This window comes from Trachemys scripta, chromosome 3 (genome assembly GCF_013100865.1).
Source record: "Trachemys scripta elegans isolate TJP31775 chromosome 3, CAS_Tse_1.0, whole genome shotgun sequence".
Lineage (NCBI taxonomy): Eukaryota > Metazoa > Chordata > Testudines > Emydidae > Trachemys > Trachemys scripta.
This window is the reverse complement of record NC_048300.1, coordinates 4,503,548-4,519,674: the sequence shown is the minus strand read 5'-3', so window position 1 is coordinate 4,519,674 and position 16,127 is coordinate 4,503,548. Positions and strand designations below refer to the sequence as shown.

Genomic DNA, 16,127 nt, shown 5'->3' with positions numbered 1-16,127 from the left:
ATGTCAGGTTTTACCCTGATCTCTAACAGGTAGAGATCAGCTTAAACCCCAGAATACAAGATTTAATATCCCTGCCAGAACATGTTAGCACTCGCTATTAGAACGCTAGATATTCTTGCCACCCATATAAACATCCAATCTCTTTCATCTGACAACCTCCCAGCCTCTGCGACTTCCTGTGATGAGGAGTTCGAGGTTAATCACATTCTGTGAAAAAACATTTCCTTTTATCGGTCATGAATTTGCCACCTTTCAATTTCACTGACTGTTCCCTATCCTAATGCTGTGAGGCAGGGAGAAGAGAACGTCCCACTCCCCTTTTCTGAGCCCTTCATTGCTCTAACAACTGTTGTCACAGCCCCTCTGATTCACCACCTCGCTAAAACAGGCAATCCCAATCTTTTCAATCTCCCGTTGGAGGAGTTTTTCCAGGCCATTTTTAAATATCTAAATAGCTTTGTCCCAGGGTCACGGACCCCACTGGAGAAAGCCAGATACCACATAATGTGTATCAGCACAGGCTCGCTCTGGCGAGCACCAGGGACCGTGTAATGTGCACTGGCACAACGGCTAGTGCCACGCACCATGTCATGTGCAGCACCCTCCTAATGTAACAGCGTAACCAGGGGAACGTTCCCAGTAGAACATTTAAGGTGATAACAACAAGACAAATGCTCGGGATCCAGGTGCAGTCCAGTGACTTAGGCACACCGTATTATACACACTTCATCTCTACAGCCAAACGAACAATGCTTCTGTACCTAATCCTATTGTCCAGGGCAATCATGGCCTGTGTCCCTTCCAGTGACTCTCCCCTGGCCCAGTGCTTGCTGGCAGCATGACTGGTGTGACCATAACACTCACCCAAACATGGCGGCTGTCTGCCTGGTGTTCTGCTGTGGTGGCGTGGAGGTGCTTGTCGACAATAAAATGTCCGTTCCAGCTTTCTCCCAGTCAAAGGCCTCGTTCTCAGTAATGCCTCGTTCCTTCATGCTGTTCTCAAACACCGACATGATCAGCTAGAAGAATAAACATAGCAACAAGGAGGAAGGTATAGGATCTGTAACAGCTGACAGCTGCTTTAAAGAATGCCTGAAACGCAGCTTGTTCAAACTCACAATTTCCATTTCATGGGGATTTCTGATCTTTTGAAATTTATTTTAGTTCAGAATCAGAACAAAAAACTGAATTTTTTAAAAATTTCCTGTGAAGCGGAAATTCTGAAATAATTCAGTTTTGAACATTTAATTTCAGAAAAAATTCCAAATTTTGTTTCAAAACAAACTGTTAATTTTTTCATTTTTATTTTATAATTTTTACATAATTTCATGACATCGGCAGTAGTGCATGTGACATCACATCATAACATCAACGAATAGTCAAAATATACTATTTTGTTTTTGTTTTATTTCATTAAAAAAAAAGCATTAATGACAGCTGCTACTTAGTACACACTGAAACCTCCTTATTTTCTAATCTAGCTCAAAGTGGTTCCTGTTTGTGTTGTAATGAAACAATCTGACACTGACACTTGGATCTAGACAATGAGATAAACGCTGAGTGTGCTAATTAGAGGAGCAGCTGTTTTCAATTTTCTGGAGTTACCCAGGAATCATTTCTCGAGAAGATTGAGAACAGCTGCTCCTCTTATTACAATACTGAGTGCTTACCTTCTTTTCTTGTTGAAAGTATAAAAATAGACTTTAGCTATATTATGACTAACATCATAAAACGACGTTACTGGTAAAAGTGTATAATATGACACGCCCCGTCCTCTGATAACATGCTATGTCTTCTGATGCATTACTACTATATGTCATGAAACAATGTAAAATACTAGATAGAAATAGTATAAAAGTGAAAAACATAACATCAAATACATTTCAAATGGAAATGTTTTGAAACTAAATTTCAAACATTTTCCAGAACAAACTTTTGGAAACTAATTTTTTTTTAAATGTCTCTCCCCTCCCATCCCTCCCCCACACACAGCGGAAATGATTTTATTAAAAATTCTGCATTTGTCAAACATTTTCTGCCAGAAAACTTTTGATGAAAATCTTCTGACCAGCTCCAGTTGGTACCTCTTTCTCCCGTCTCACAGGCCTTCGCGTAGCTAAGGTTCTATCAGCCTGTCTCCAGAAAGCTGAACTTTCAGCCTGTTCTAAAAGCCACGTCCCCTCTCAGCTCAGCCTGGAAATGGGAATGCCCAGTTAGGGCCCCAAGTGGAGTTTATGGGGCACATTTAGGGTCATTTGGTAACGTGTCTCCTGAGACACAGCACTGCCAAACATGACCTCTTTTACAAATTGTAACTTTTTATAATGCTTTTTTGAGTGGAGATAGGGGGAAATAATGGGTAAGAGCCATAAAGCTAATATCGGGAGGATGCCCCAGCCTAGATCTAGTTACTGGACTTTGTAGGTGATGCCCTGGAGTGGCAGGGTGGGCTGCGGAGGGCAATGCATGGAACACCAGCACTGAGTACAGACCCTTGAGACAGAACCCTTCCATACAAACTATCCAGTCACCTACGGGATGGTGACCTGGCCTAGGAGCTAGACAGATATGAGTGCAAGTCTTCTCTTCCGCTGACTGATGTTAGTACTGCTGTATACTTAATATTAACCAAGACCTTCCAGCCTTACCCTCCAGGGGGAGGATCCTTCATTTTCAGCTCAGGTAACTGAGAAGTTGCTCACATAGAAAGGAAAACGTGCCTGCTGGCAGAGCTGGGCCGAGACCCCAGGTCTCCCGTACAGCCGCCCAAGGTGCGGTCACTCAGCTGCCCTGCCTTTGGAAGTAAAGGGGCAGAATGCACGGCTTTGTCTCTGCTGCCCGCAGCCTGTGAGATACCATGCTGAATTGCCCTAGCAAGGAGTCACCTATGGTGGCAGCTCAGTGCAGGGAGTGAGACAGTAGCTGCAGGAGGGGGAAGGATGGTCTCTGTAAGGCAATGGATGGAGGCCTGGACACCTGGGGGTTGGCCTGGGCTCTGCCGCAGCCCGCCCGCCTGGTGCTGGGTGAGTCAATTACACGACAGGGGCTGGGGGCACTTAGCCGTCTGTGGTCAGTGTGGGGAGCCCTCCCCCTGCCAGAGCACCAGGATGGACTGTGATTAACACTCTGGACGAGGACTCAGGGTTCAATCCCTGGTCTGCCAGTGCCTTCCTGCATGCCCTTGGCCAAGTCACTTCATCTCGGTGGGATGGAGCCACCAAATCTGCAGGCTGGTTCGCCCCTCCAGGGGTTTGCATTGGTTTAACGAAATAAACTTCAAAAGCGATGTAAGTTAAACGGGTACTACTTTCCCATGTAGCCAAGGCCTAAGTGACAGATTAGTTTTCCCTTCCTTTCTAAGAACGGTGCCAAGAATAGAAAATAAATGTTACGGAGAGAACATCAGCCATTGCTTCCCAAGGCTGTCCCTCTCCCCACTGGCTGCCTAAAACATCTTAAAAGCTAGGAAAAGAAAGTGTGCACGTTTTGAACCTTGATTTGATTAAACCATGCCGCTGGTTTGCTGCTGCGTCCCTAGAGCCTAGAGCTCAGCTCTCTTGCAGACCAGCTGTGTGCATACCTGCCCGGCATGATTGCACTGTGGGGCTCATTCTGCAGGCAGGGCCCATGGGACGCCGAAGGAAGACACGCATATGCAGAGTAGCCAACTACTGGCAGTGGACGTGTGAACATGCTTCGCTCAGACACAGCTGCTTGAGGAACATAACCTGGATTTTCCAAGAGGGTGATTATGCACCCTGCAGGCCCGACTGTCACTATGCCATGTAGGACGGATGTTTTCATTGCCTTTAAAAGACTGCTGACAACGTTCAAACAGCTCTCACGCCACCGAGGTTCATGGCGATGGATCTGTCTGCCTCAGAGGTCGGGGCTTTTTGTTTGATGGGGTGGGAGGAGAGAGGAAAAAACTCGGAAGTGACAAACCACCCTATGACCCTGCCTCTCTCCGGCTTCGCAGGAATGGCCTCTCCACCTGTGAAATCAAAGCAGCCCTCCCCAGTGACATGCACCAGGCTCTCCACAAGGCCAGTCTCTTACCTGATAATCGGGCTTGGTGAAGTAGTCCAGGTTCGCAATGTGATCCAGGAAGAGGTGGAATTCAGACGGCATGTGTTTGAGCAGCATTCGATGCTCATACTTCTCTTTGATCATGCCAACTTGCTCCTGCAGAAAGGGAAATACACCAGATCCCCCCATCACTCTCCTGGCTGCACACTCCTAACCCCTCAGCCTTAGCCCGTCTGCAGTGGGCAGCACAGACCCTTCAGGAGCCCCCAGGGTCTTGCTTACACACACTCCCTAGCAAAGTGAGGCTGATCTGTTCATGCGGGAAAGCTGGGACTCCACTTGGGAATTGCCCCTTCAGTGGAGACTCCTAGGGGTGGCTGCTTTCTGGCTCTTCCCTCCCCCAGGGGGATCTTTCAGGAACACCTGGATGGTCTGTTTTACTCCCACGGACTCAGTCTGATTCGCCAGCCAACACTCCCATTTAGCACTTCCTGGGAAGCTGGCTGGCGGGAAGGAACCAGTCAGCTCATCACCACAGGACAGACACGATGGGCCGGCAGACAGGGCTGAGATGGTCAGTGATGGCAGACAAGCTGAGACAGCACCATTCATTTCCAGCTCGGAAGCAATCCACACACTGCATTTTAGGCCACGTTACAGACTGAGAAAATCACCTCTGAAAGGAGATCAGAGGGGGGGAAGGAAGCATTTGTGTGTGCGCTAAAGTACAGCCAAAATCCTACCCGGCGATGCTGATGTTACAAGCAGCTTTCGTCCCATGAACACAGCTAGGGAAGCGGCAGGAAGCACCGTGAGAGTACACTGGTAGATTTACTAGTGAGCAGCCTTGGTTTGAAGGTGATTTAAGAGTATTCCAAGAATTGCTGCAGCGAGGTGGAGTGTGCATTCAATGTAAATGTTAGTTTACTCAGCAGCTGTGGATGGGGCGCTCTCTTTGAGACAGGCGGAAAGTTGTTCCCGACACCTACACCCAAGGTTTCAGTGCAACAGCCCAGGGGCTTGACTCTGCCCAATGCTTTCTGAAAAGCCCTGGAAAACAGCTTCTGGTTTATGCCGAGGTGCAGGAAAGGAGAGTGGAACAGCTGATGGACACACTTTACCCCCGTCACCCATTACACCTCAGTCACCATGTTTCCTACCTTATCTTTGATCTTGCGCCATGGAAGCTGACCAACTGCAAACTCCACTAACATGTAAAAGAGGGACCACAGGTCATCATGTCGACCCATCTCCTGGAGAAAAGGAAGACAAAGTAAAGCAAAACCAGCCAAACAGCATCTTTCCTGCTGTGTGGGAGATGGCACACATGCAGATGTGCAGAGCCACCACTGCGTGTCAAGGGGAGTGAACACCGCCTTGGGCATGTGTCACTTCCATTCTCAGGACACTTCCAGAAACGAGGGTAAATATTATTCAGGTTGTACAGTCAAGCGCCCAGACCTCAGGAAAGGAGGTTATCCGTGCAAGCTGAACTTGTGCCCCTTGTGCGTATGCGTATAATTACACAATCACAGGCTATGTTTTCCACAGGACCCTGCTTCATTCAGGGCACAGAATGGATGATGCTCAATGCATGGGGAGCTGGTCAATACTTCTTTTTATCCACATTCTTCAGCAGTCTGCAGGCCATATGCGGGGGATCTGCAGAACACGATGCAGCTCCTGGCCTCGAAGCCTGATTACTAATCCCATTTCTGACACTGACTCCTTCTGTGACCTTGAGCTAGCCACTTAGCCTCTCGGGCATCCACCTCCCAATTTGTGAGAGAGGATAACACTGATCTGCTATTTCCAGGGAGAACTGTTGGGGTTAATTAGCTGTCTGGGAAGCCCAGTGAAGATTAAAAGTGCCGTATCCGTGTTTTACCGCTTACAGTAATTACACATATGCATTTCCAAATCTCCTCCTAAAAGCCAGATCACTTGGGATGCAAAAAGGCTGGAGGGAAGGATGAGATCGGGCAGAGGGGACTTCTGGCAGGAACTTTAGTTCCATAGTCTAAGCATCAGAAGAATTTTACCATACACACAGGAAACACTGCTTAAATATTTACAGATATTGGATGAGAGGGGGAAGACCAGACCTCTGGGGAGACTGGGGCGAAATAGGCCAAATATTTTGCAGAAGTAATGTCCCTCTTCAGAGGAAAAAAATCTAGGATTTGTTCTGAGTTACCCGTGTCCTGCCTTGAGCAGGGGGTGGGACTAGATGACCTCTTGAGGTCTCTTCCAACCCTAATCTTCCATGATTCTCTGTCGCCAGGGCTAGGCTGCCATGAGCCATAGCCTTCCGACGGCCAGCATGCTGCTGGGGCAGAGGGGCCCTGGGTCCATGGCCAGGAGCCGCACAGGGACATGGCTTTCAGTTTCTCTTGTATTTTGTATTTTATTTTTTCTTAACAGCAGCAGCAAATATTAGACAGGCGAGTCGAGAAAAGCCAATGACTAGCTCATATTTTTACACATCCAGTCAATAGCCTTCCACCTCCACTGGAGTCATCTGACACATCAGCTTCCTGTAAGCAACAAGCAACTCACACCAGCCGACCCCTCCCGCCGCTGCAGAGCTACTCTATGTCTACACGGCAATAAAACCCCCCCAGCATCGAGTCTCTGAGCCCGGGTCAATTGACTCAGGTTCGCGATGCAGGGCTAAAAATAGCAGTGTGGGTGGTCGGGCTCGAGCTGGAGCCTGGGCTCTGCCATACACCCCCCTCGTGGGGTTTCGAAGTCTGCACTCCAGCCTGAACCAAACGTCTACACTGCGGTTTGGAGCCCCACCGCCAGAGTCAGCTGCCTCGGGCCAGCCCTGGCCATGCCGCTGATCTTTTATTGTAGTGTAGACGTACCCTTCGTGACTGCAGGGGTGGGAAAACCCTTCTCTTTTAACCCCTAAGAAATGGAGATACTCACTCGGTTTTTGTGTGCATTCACTGAAGCATAGCGGACCGTTCCCCGAAACCCAGCAACATTGCGAGGCTGATGGGAGACAATACATAATCTCAGAAACAAAGCAGGGTGTTGGAGAAGCCAGAGTGCAGCAAACTCCTAAAGACTTCCCAGCTCTACCCCGGGGCCATACAAACCTGAGAGCTGCAGATCTCTTCTTAACAGCCTTCCCTGTGATCAAGTGGGCACATAAACAGACCACACGTGCCTTAGTCCTACACTTCCCTGAAAAACTCCTTCTGCGCTAAGGGGAAAGTGATTAGTAAAGTCGCTCCGGGCAGCAAAGCTGTCAGCATCACCCAGGTTTGTACCTTCATAACCAAATTTCATTTTGAGCAGAGAGTGAGTGCAGGAACCCAGAAGCAATCCTTCCTTTGAGTACAAACTGGTAATGGGGCAGTGTGGTTAAGCTAAACCCAAGGCAGTGCCCGAGGGCCAGCCCAGTGGTTTGCTATTCTGATACTGCTGTGGATAGATGCAGGTGCTGATCCTCCCCGATGCCTCCATTTCCTGAAGACAAGCAGTCCCCACTGGAACACTTGATGGGACCACACACTAGAGCATCTGCTCTGGCCCCCACATGATGGACTGCACTGGAGCCACTAGGTCACATTCGTCTCTAATATCTCAGTCCTGCCCCACTTCCAGTGCTCAAACCCACTCATTTCACCTCTCCAGGTACTTGTATGGCTCCCATCACCATGGTATCTGAGTGCCTAGACAAGAACTTCCCAGTTCCCTACCTATTCCCCACCCTCAAGGCAGGTGCTGTCAAAAACTCTCCCCTACCTCTGAACATACCCACATGGAAGCTTACCCACATGGAAGCTACATGTTGAGAGTTAACAAGTGGAAAACCTTCTGATGTTCACCTATTTTCCCAGGCTCCTCCGAGTTCCTCTTGGAGCCTTTGTTCCCTTTTCTTTACTCTCACCCCTCAAATGCCCTTCCCCACCCAGGAGATGGACACAGCTGTCTTGAGACCAAGTCAGCACTGCTCCTTGCATCCATCACAGGAGGTTATTCCCACTGCTGAAGGGGCTGAGAGCGCTGCTTCCACAGATCTCCCAGGTCTGCACACCTTCACCTGTGGAAGACGTGATCATTCTGAACTAATTCCATGTAAAATAATGAAACGTGGCAAGTGATTATGGGGAGCTTTTCAGATGTAAATAAATAATAATAATGGGTAAGGGTGGGATTTTCAAAAGTAATGGGCGCATAGTTAGACCGGGGGGAAGTTGGCAATGGCCAAAATGGGCTCAGAGTTCAGCCCAGGGCAAGCACTTTTGAAAATCCCACCCTAATAACTCCAGACAGACCTAGGTGCTTAGAAGTCAGAGCACTCGGCACCGCAGTGCAAGGAGATGCCAGTTCAATTCTCTCATCACGTGGGAGGCAGCAGTCGGCCCTGAAGACTCAGTTGCGTACCTCGATACAAACTTCCCTTCAGTGCTGACTGGTCTGAAGGAGATTCTATTCAGTCCTCCTGGCCAGCCTGGAGAGGGGCTAGAATTGCAGAGCTGTGAGAGAGGGGCCTAAGGCAGGGGAAGAATGTGAGAGTCCTCAAGGCTCAGGGATGGATTGGCTGACGGACAGTTCGGTAGAGTTCATACATGTCTGTGTATCCTCTGACTGCCTCCCTCTGCCTGTGGTTTGTGGTCTCAGACTATCAGCTGTTCAGCAAGGTGCAGGCATTCAAACCTTGATTTAAATAATCTGATTGAAATCAGTGTTACCAAATCTCAACCCAACCCCCAAATCTGAACTATTGTAATTTCTGATTAAAATTTAACATGAACTGAATGATAAATGCTGGGTTTTTCCAATGTCACTGCTGGTAGGGTATCTTATTTGAATTTCACAAAACTGAGGTAGGCAAAAAACAAAATATTGAAAAATTATGACCCCGATTCTACAAACACTTAAGCGCATGAGTAATTTTACTCATGTGAATAGTACCACTGACTTCACTGGGTTTACTCCTGTGTTTAAAGTTATGCATATGTATAAGTACTTGCAGGATCAGGACCTAAGATTGTATTTTTATATTAAAATGTTCTCTTAATGCCTATTTGGATTTTTCTCACCACAAATTTACTTCAGGGTTAACGGTGAGTATCTGCCTACCTTTTCATTATCAAAGTTCAAAATGATGAATTTTTTTATACACGTATTCATGCAAACACTGTATTATTGAGTTATCCTGAATGTATAATGCAGCATTTGAAACCATAACTAAAATCCATGATCAAAAGTCACAAGTCTATTATGCCACTGAGTCCCATTGTTCCAGTTCACTGAGGGTGATTTCAAGGCTTTCAGAATTAAAGTGCTTGAGAAGGAAAACCAACCTGGACGCCCCACCTGCTCCCTGAGGTTTGTAATCCTGGAGCACACCAGCCCGAGTGATGAAAATATTCATTCAGTCCCAGCAAAAGACACTGTAGCAATTAACACCTGTGATGCTACTTTCATAATCTAGCCTTGGTCCTCCCAGAGCATTTACTTGAGACTTCCACCAGTGAGCAGCTGTTACATTTTTCAGTATTTCATTGGAGAACATGACTTTCCGAAATGTAGATTTGGCCTGCAGTTGAATTACTGTAGATGGAACTCAACTATCAGCAGAAGACTCTTCTACGTATTCAAGTGTTGATTCCTAAATTGTGAGTGGAAGCTGGCACACACGGGAATATTTCATAAGCTGGAAAGTGACGTGGTGTTAAACCTGTGCTTTCATGCTTTACAAGTCATAATGCTTTCAGAATATGCATTTTGCAGTTATCTCATTGCAGTTCAGCACAAGATTTTTTTCCGTCTTCTTTCACACTTCAACAGCTTCAGCCATAGCTCATGAATCTGTTCGGAATCAAGTCCCAACAATGCTGCCTTCAATATCTGGAGCAATTCCTCAGCAAACCTCTTCAGGCCAATATTTGTCACTTTCTGGCAAACAGAGACTATATCCTGTCACTGCTCTTCACCGATTTTCATTGATTTGGGCCATTCTGAAACAAGCTTCTAGGCAATCTGCAAATGCAGATTCCACTTTTCTTCTTGAGGCATCACAAATACATGGCCATCTCTACGCTTGTCTTTGCAAAGTGGCTATTGTGCAAGAACTCATCACACAGGCCCTGCTCCTGCAATTGAATCCACGTGGCTAACCCCCTGAGCCCTACAAAAGTCAATGGGGCTCCACACTGGTACAGGAATCCAGATTCACGCATCACATCACATCACAGGATCAGACTGGCCTTCAATACCATGGTCCTTGCCACTCTCTCCTTCCAAGTCTTGTAGCAGGAATTGTAGAGTATGTGCAGAACAGCCAGACTTTACTCACCAAGGTCATCTTTTTCTTGTAAGGCTCCCCTTCTCCTCTTAGCCTCGTTAGCTGCATTGTCTATCACAAAATCGATCACCTGGCACTTAGTATTCTCTCTCATATTTTGATTGTATCACTAGCAATTGTGGTCAGATGTTTGGAAGAACGGGAGTAACTGGAGATGTCTAGTTTGTCACACACAAACAGTCCCTCCCTCAGTAGTTGCTGTCCCATATACAATAGGTTTGCTATGAACGTCACACCTCCCATCTGTACTCAAGACACATGTGCTCTCCAGACAGGTTGTGAAAATACACAGTTTTCTCTTCTTGAAACACTTTATTCAGGAAATGGCCACCAGTTGCAAACTCTGAAGGAAGAGTACGGTCTAGTCAAAGCCTTTCGGTTTTCTTGACTTGTGGATATACGAGGGATCAGAAGGTGGTGCTGCTGCTTGCAAAAATATCACAGGCCATTTGCTTATCAATTTTGTGTTTCAGATACAAAAGACTTCAAAAAAGGGCTAGGACTTGACTTTTTTTAAGTGTGCATTTTTTAAAGTGTGAAAAAATTCCATGTACAATCTGAAATGCTATAAACAATTAGGAAATTCTAACTGAAGACAAAAGTACAAAATATCCACTTTAGCCATTTAAAACTAACAAATGAGAAGATAGTAAAGAACTAGAAAATGGTAAATAAAAATCTGATTTAAATGTTAAAATATTTGATTCATTTTGTAAACTTTAGGATTTCTATACATTTTGTTGTTCAGGTGAAAGGATTTGTCTTTCTCCTTTTGTAGACATGCCTAGCACACTGGGGATAAGTGCCAGAGTCCAGACAATAAATAAGGCCACGTTCTAGTCACGGGTATTTTTAGTAAAAGTCATGGACAGGTTGTGGGCAGTAAACAAAAATTCACAGCCCGTGACCTGTCCATGACTTGTATTATATACCCTTGACTAAATCTTGGGGGAGGGGTGGCCTGGGGGTGCTGCTGGTGCTCTAGGGGAAGCAGCGTGGGACATCCATTGGTGCTGGGGGGGGAGGGGGCCAGGACCCCCGCAGGTGCTGGGTGGGGAGGTTGGGGGGAGGAGTTTGGTGGGCTCCCTACCCTAACCTGGCTCCGTGTGGCTCCCCAGAAGCGGCAATATGGGTCCCTCCCTCAGCTTCTAGGTGGAGGCGTGGCCAGATGGCTCCGTGCGCTGCCTCCGCCCGGAGCGCCAGCTCCCCAGCTCCCATTGGCTGGGAACCGTGGCCAATGGGAGCTGTGGGGCAGTGCCTGTGGGCAAAGGCAGCACGCGGCCTCCGCCTAGGAGCTAAGGGAGGGTCATGTCGTCGCTTCCGGGGAGCCCCCCTAGGTAAGTGCAGACCAGAGCCCTCACCCCATCCTGTGCCCCAACTCCCAGCCCTGAGCTCCCCCACCCAAACTCCTACTGCTGCTGGGGGACGGGGGTGGCCCAAGACTGCCCCAGCAGCGGCCGGTGCGGCTGGTCCAGGAGCCAGCCACACTGGCCGTTGCAGAAGTCATGGAGGTCCCGAAAGTCACGGAATCCGTGACTTCCGTGACAAACTCGCAGCCTTAACAATAAAAATACAAAGCACCCCAGGGGAAATGTACAGCATGTGAAGTACGCTTTGTTTATAAGGAGCTTTATTTTGGGGAACTGTATTAGGTTCGCACCCTACAGGGGAATGATCCTAGTCTATTGGATAGGTGTTCATCTCTATACATTGAGAACAACCAAGTGGACGAGGTACATGTGGAATTCACTGACACAGTGCTAAGCACTTAAGCTGTATTGCTTCTAGTAGAGGTTAGAAGCCGCCTCCAAGTCCCCAGGCCTGGTAGAGTGTCTCCAGCCCCTTTGCAATGCCAGATGGTGCCAGCAAACTCTTTTCCAGCTCCCTTGATGGCACTGAGGAAGATGTTCATACCTGAGCCAAATCTGGGGTCAATGAAGTCAAAACTGAAGATGATTGGTGGGGAGATGATGTGCACCCAACACCCTCTGCCAAAGAACATTCGAGGGGAAGAGCCTGGAGGGAGGTTCTTACTGATAAAGGCCCCAGGGATTGAACAGGGATGTAAGCTACAATCCCAGACAAATGCCCCGGGGTATGGTAGTCTGTGATGGACACTCCTTCCATCTGACTTCTTTAGGTACTGGTCAGCTACAATTCAACAAGGAACTCCAGGAGTAGAGATCTGTAAAGCCAATCTCATAGCAGGGAAATGAGGTTTTAATGTAGCGAATACAAGGTAGAGGCGTCATCCGCTGGAAAAGGCAGGGCAGAGTTTTATTTTAGAGACAAATAATTAACAAAACTTGGCAGTGGAATCTCAGATTAGTCCAATGATCTCTACGAAATGGTGACTTCTCTTCACTTGTGACAGGAGCTTTTTGCAGATGTTACTAAATTCTGATATTTACACTTCAGACTAAACAAGGAGAACCTTTCTCCTCCAAAGTGTGTACACAGGACGGAAACCCAGAGAAACATGGCCAGGGCCCCTGGAGAACCCGGGGGTCCCACAGCTCTCTGCCAGTGCTCGGCAATAGGTCCTGGTTGTGAGGGCTTACTGGAAAAGGTGGGACAGGAAGCAAAGTGAAGTGAAGCTTAACTAAACAAACAAGTAAATAAAGCAACTTAAACTAAATAATCGGAACTTCCGATTTCGATCCGTGCGACAGGCGGGCTGCCTGGTGACCTGGGGTGAGGGGCACTGACCCCATCAGAGACAAACTCTCTGTCCCGTGAGATTTAGCGATGCCCCTTTTAAGGGGCAGTATTTTGTTCAACCCTTGATGACAGCAGCATCTTTTATCCTCATATGGAGTTGGGAAGGAACAAATACGGAAAACCAGACTCAAAAGGCAACAATACCCAGGATGAAAAGCCCTGCCCCTGACACCAGACCCCCAAGAGTGACACCCATGTTCCCGAGACTGGAACCCCCAGAGTGACCAAGCGCCCCTGAGGCCAAAACCCCAAGAGCTTTGGGTTTCTGCATTAGATTAGGTGGCTCTCACAATCCTGCTGAAAAACAGAAACATATCATGAAGGGAAAACAAAAACAGACTTAATTCTGAGCTCCATCGAGAACGAAAGCACAAAACAAAATGAAACCCAGAAGCATGGTGATGGCTCACTCACAACTCATGGCAGAGATGGTTACGAGCAGCGGATGGGAAGCCAACGCATCAAACACAGCCTCAAAAGAAGAGCCCAAAAGAACTGTAAAACAGAGAGAAACCCAAAGAAAACCATGATAAAAAAACACAAAATGGAGAAAAATTAAATAGAAATGAATTAAAAATCAAAGCAATATTGCATCCTTCCCAATGCACGCATCTCCTCCTCAGCTGCCGCTGTCAGCCCCCACGCCCACTCCCCAGCACTGGCTGTGCGGGGGCTCACTGAAACGGCCAGCCCTTTGGGACAAGGACCCATAATTTGTGAACTGCCTGTCAAGCACCATGAGCTCTCCGCTGGAGGGATTGGGGTCTCTCCCGAGACCAGCTTCTCCTCACTCGCTATTTCTAACACAAGGCATAAAACTCAGAGCAGCAGTTGGCTGGTGCCCAAAGCGCTGTAGTGGGGGCTTCAGTCCTGCCCTCCCTGAGACAAGTGTTTCTGATTCTCCCCCTCAAATGAAATAAAATAAAATGAAATAAATTGACCAAATCAACCTTTTGGGGCTCCTCCTCCTCCCACAGACAAATCAACTCTGCCTTCCTCACCCGATCCAACCCCCAGCTCTGCTCCCCTGCTGCTGAAAACCCCTCCACGCTGCCAGCTGCTGCCTTGCCGCTCCTCACCAGGTCACTTCCAGCCCCCACCATCTCGTTGGGCCACAGGCCCTATCTCCACCCTACTTGTGACCGCCGGCTGGCTAGCGCCATACATTTGCGGCCTCGAAGCTCTGCATGGTAGTTGGGACAGGAGTATGCTGAAGGTCAGAGTGTGGCCGTAGAAGGGATTATTAAGGGTTCACCATAACGAGGACAAACACGACAGCTCGTTTGCACTGTCCATTATATGGTACATAGACTGTGAATCATTGTGTTGTCTGTTTTCAAAGCGTGAGATACGGGCTTACATTATAAATCAGCACTAATAAACAATTCAATAAGCTCTGTGACAAATTTGACGCAGGGAGGTATTACTGCATAAAAATCAACTGGAAGTGACCGTCCTGAATCTACTCTGGTTGTTATGATGTGTTGTGTGGTGCAGTAGCGTCCAGGACCTCACTGCGCTAGGCCCTGTACAAACACAGAACAAACAGACAGCTCCTGCCCCAGTGTAGCTTACCCTCCAAGTTCTCCAGCATGATTCACAAGTCTACCATTTAAACTCATGGTGACATGGAAGCTGTGATGTATCCGAGAGCAGCAGGGTACAAACCAAACACATCTTGCTATGAACATAACCTTTGTGAGAATACAGTGTTTACTGACATTGGTTTGGGCTTACTGCTGTAGTTGTGCGTGCAGAATTTCACTCCCCCACACTGCTTGACTCGTGTGCTTTAACTTGTCCCCTCGGAGGTAGAGTTTTACAATTGCCATGTGTCCACTTATTCACCATTGTTACAGATCAGACAATAATAATCTCTTCCTCTCCTCCCCGTCATCTCTAGTACCAACCCACTCCCCCACAACATCCTACGCTTTTATAGTATGAATACAAACTTTTTTTTAAAAAGTCCTGAAACTACCAAACCCCGTGCCCATCACTCGTGCCTAGATTTTGTGTCCATTACATTATTCACGTAGCTAAAGTTGCGTAACTTAGATTGACACACACACACACACACCCCCAGCAGTATAGACCAGGCCTAACTCTTTTACAGCTGATATGTCTCATGTGAAAGGTGGGCAGCACAGACCCACTGGGCTTGGATTTAAATATTTCAGGTCTGAGGGAGGATACAATATATTCTATGCACAGTCTTTCTCTATTGTTCTTTCTTTCCAAGTGAAAGAAAATCTGCTCCAGTTGTAGGAAATACCATTTCTTCTTTACCTAGGTGCATTTCTAGTCTGCTTTTCACTGCAGTAACAAAAGGCTCTTTTTAAGAGTTTGCACCGAAGCGCAAGCATAGATGTACACTGAAAATTAATGTCAGAAAATTAAAATCTTCTTAGTTACCCTGCCCTGCAACGCTGACCACGTTCCTCTAAAGAGGCTATGTACCGTTCTGCCTAAGACGCTTTCCTTCTGCATAGACAGACCGTCCCTCGCACTTGCATATAGTACCTTCAGCAAGGCACTGGAAACTACTGCAGTGCAGTCTGAAGCACAAGGAGACAGATCTAATCAATGGACTGCAGCTGACTAAGCAAAAGAGCACAATAGCACATTGCCAGTTCAGACAAACAGGAGAGCTACAGCCCAGAAAAAAGACCCCCTTTCCCTTGGTGGCCAATAAATGACTGCACTGAGCTGGTGAAGTAACAGCTCATTTGGAAAATTTTCAATGAATATTTTGGAAAATGCAAAGAATCCACAGCTTGCTGCGATTATATAAAAAAGGCCGTAGGCACTAGGCACAAATGAACACACTTACTGCCCGTGCTGAGCCGGGTTCCTATAGAGAGCGCACGGAGTGCGAATTCAGCCTTGAACACCTGCAGTTCAGCATGCTGAATAACTGCAAAGCTTCTCTCCCCGAGGTTACTTACAAATCCTGTTAGGTAACAGTCATGACAGCATACTATGTTACACCACCCCTAGTTAGCTGGCATTAGCCTCTCCTGGAGGTCTGCCTCTTTTTAGAGGATTT

At 47.3% G+C, this 16,127-nt stretch overlaps 1 protein-coding gene across 2 annotated transcripts in view; it reads right to left on the bottom strand.

Annotated features, from left to right (window-relative positions):
• Positions 1-16,127, bottom strand: part of TTBK1 (tau tubulin kinase 1) — a 152,125-nt gene that overhangs the window by 52,032 nt on the left and 83,966 nt on the right. The window contains exons 1-5 of one of the 2 annotated variants that reach the window (XM_034764008.1): positions 13,493-13,514; positions 6,964-7,029; positions 5,190-5,282; positions 4,060-4,185; positions 865-1,019 (exon numbers count right to left, since the gene is read on the bottom strand). In XM_034764008.1, coding sequence (XP_034619899.1) covers positions 865-1,019; positions 4,060-4,185; positions 5,190-5,279 — 371 coding nt within the window. In that variant the 5' untranslated portion in view covers positions 5,280-5,282; positions 6,964-7,029; positions 13,493-13,514. Of the gene's footprint in view, positions 1-864; positions 1,020-4,059; positions 4,186-5,189; positions 5,283-6,963; positions 7,030-13,492; positions 13,515-16,127 lie in introns of those variants that run through there. The other variant, XM_034764007.1, reaches the window with a different exon arrangement.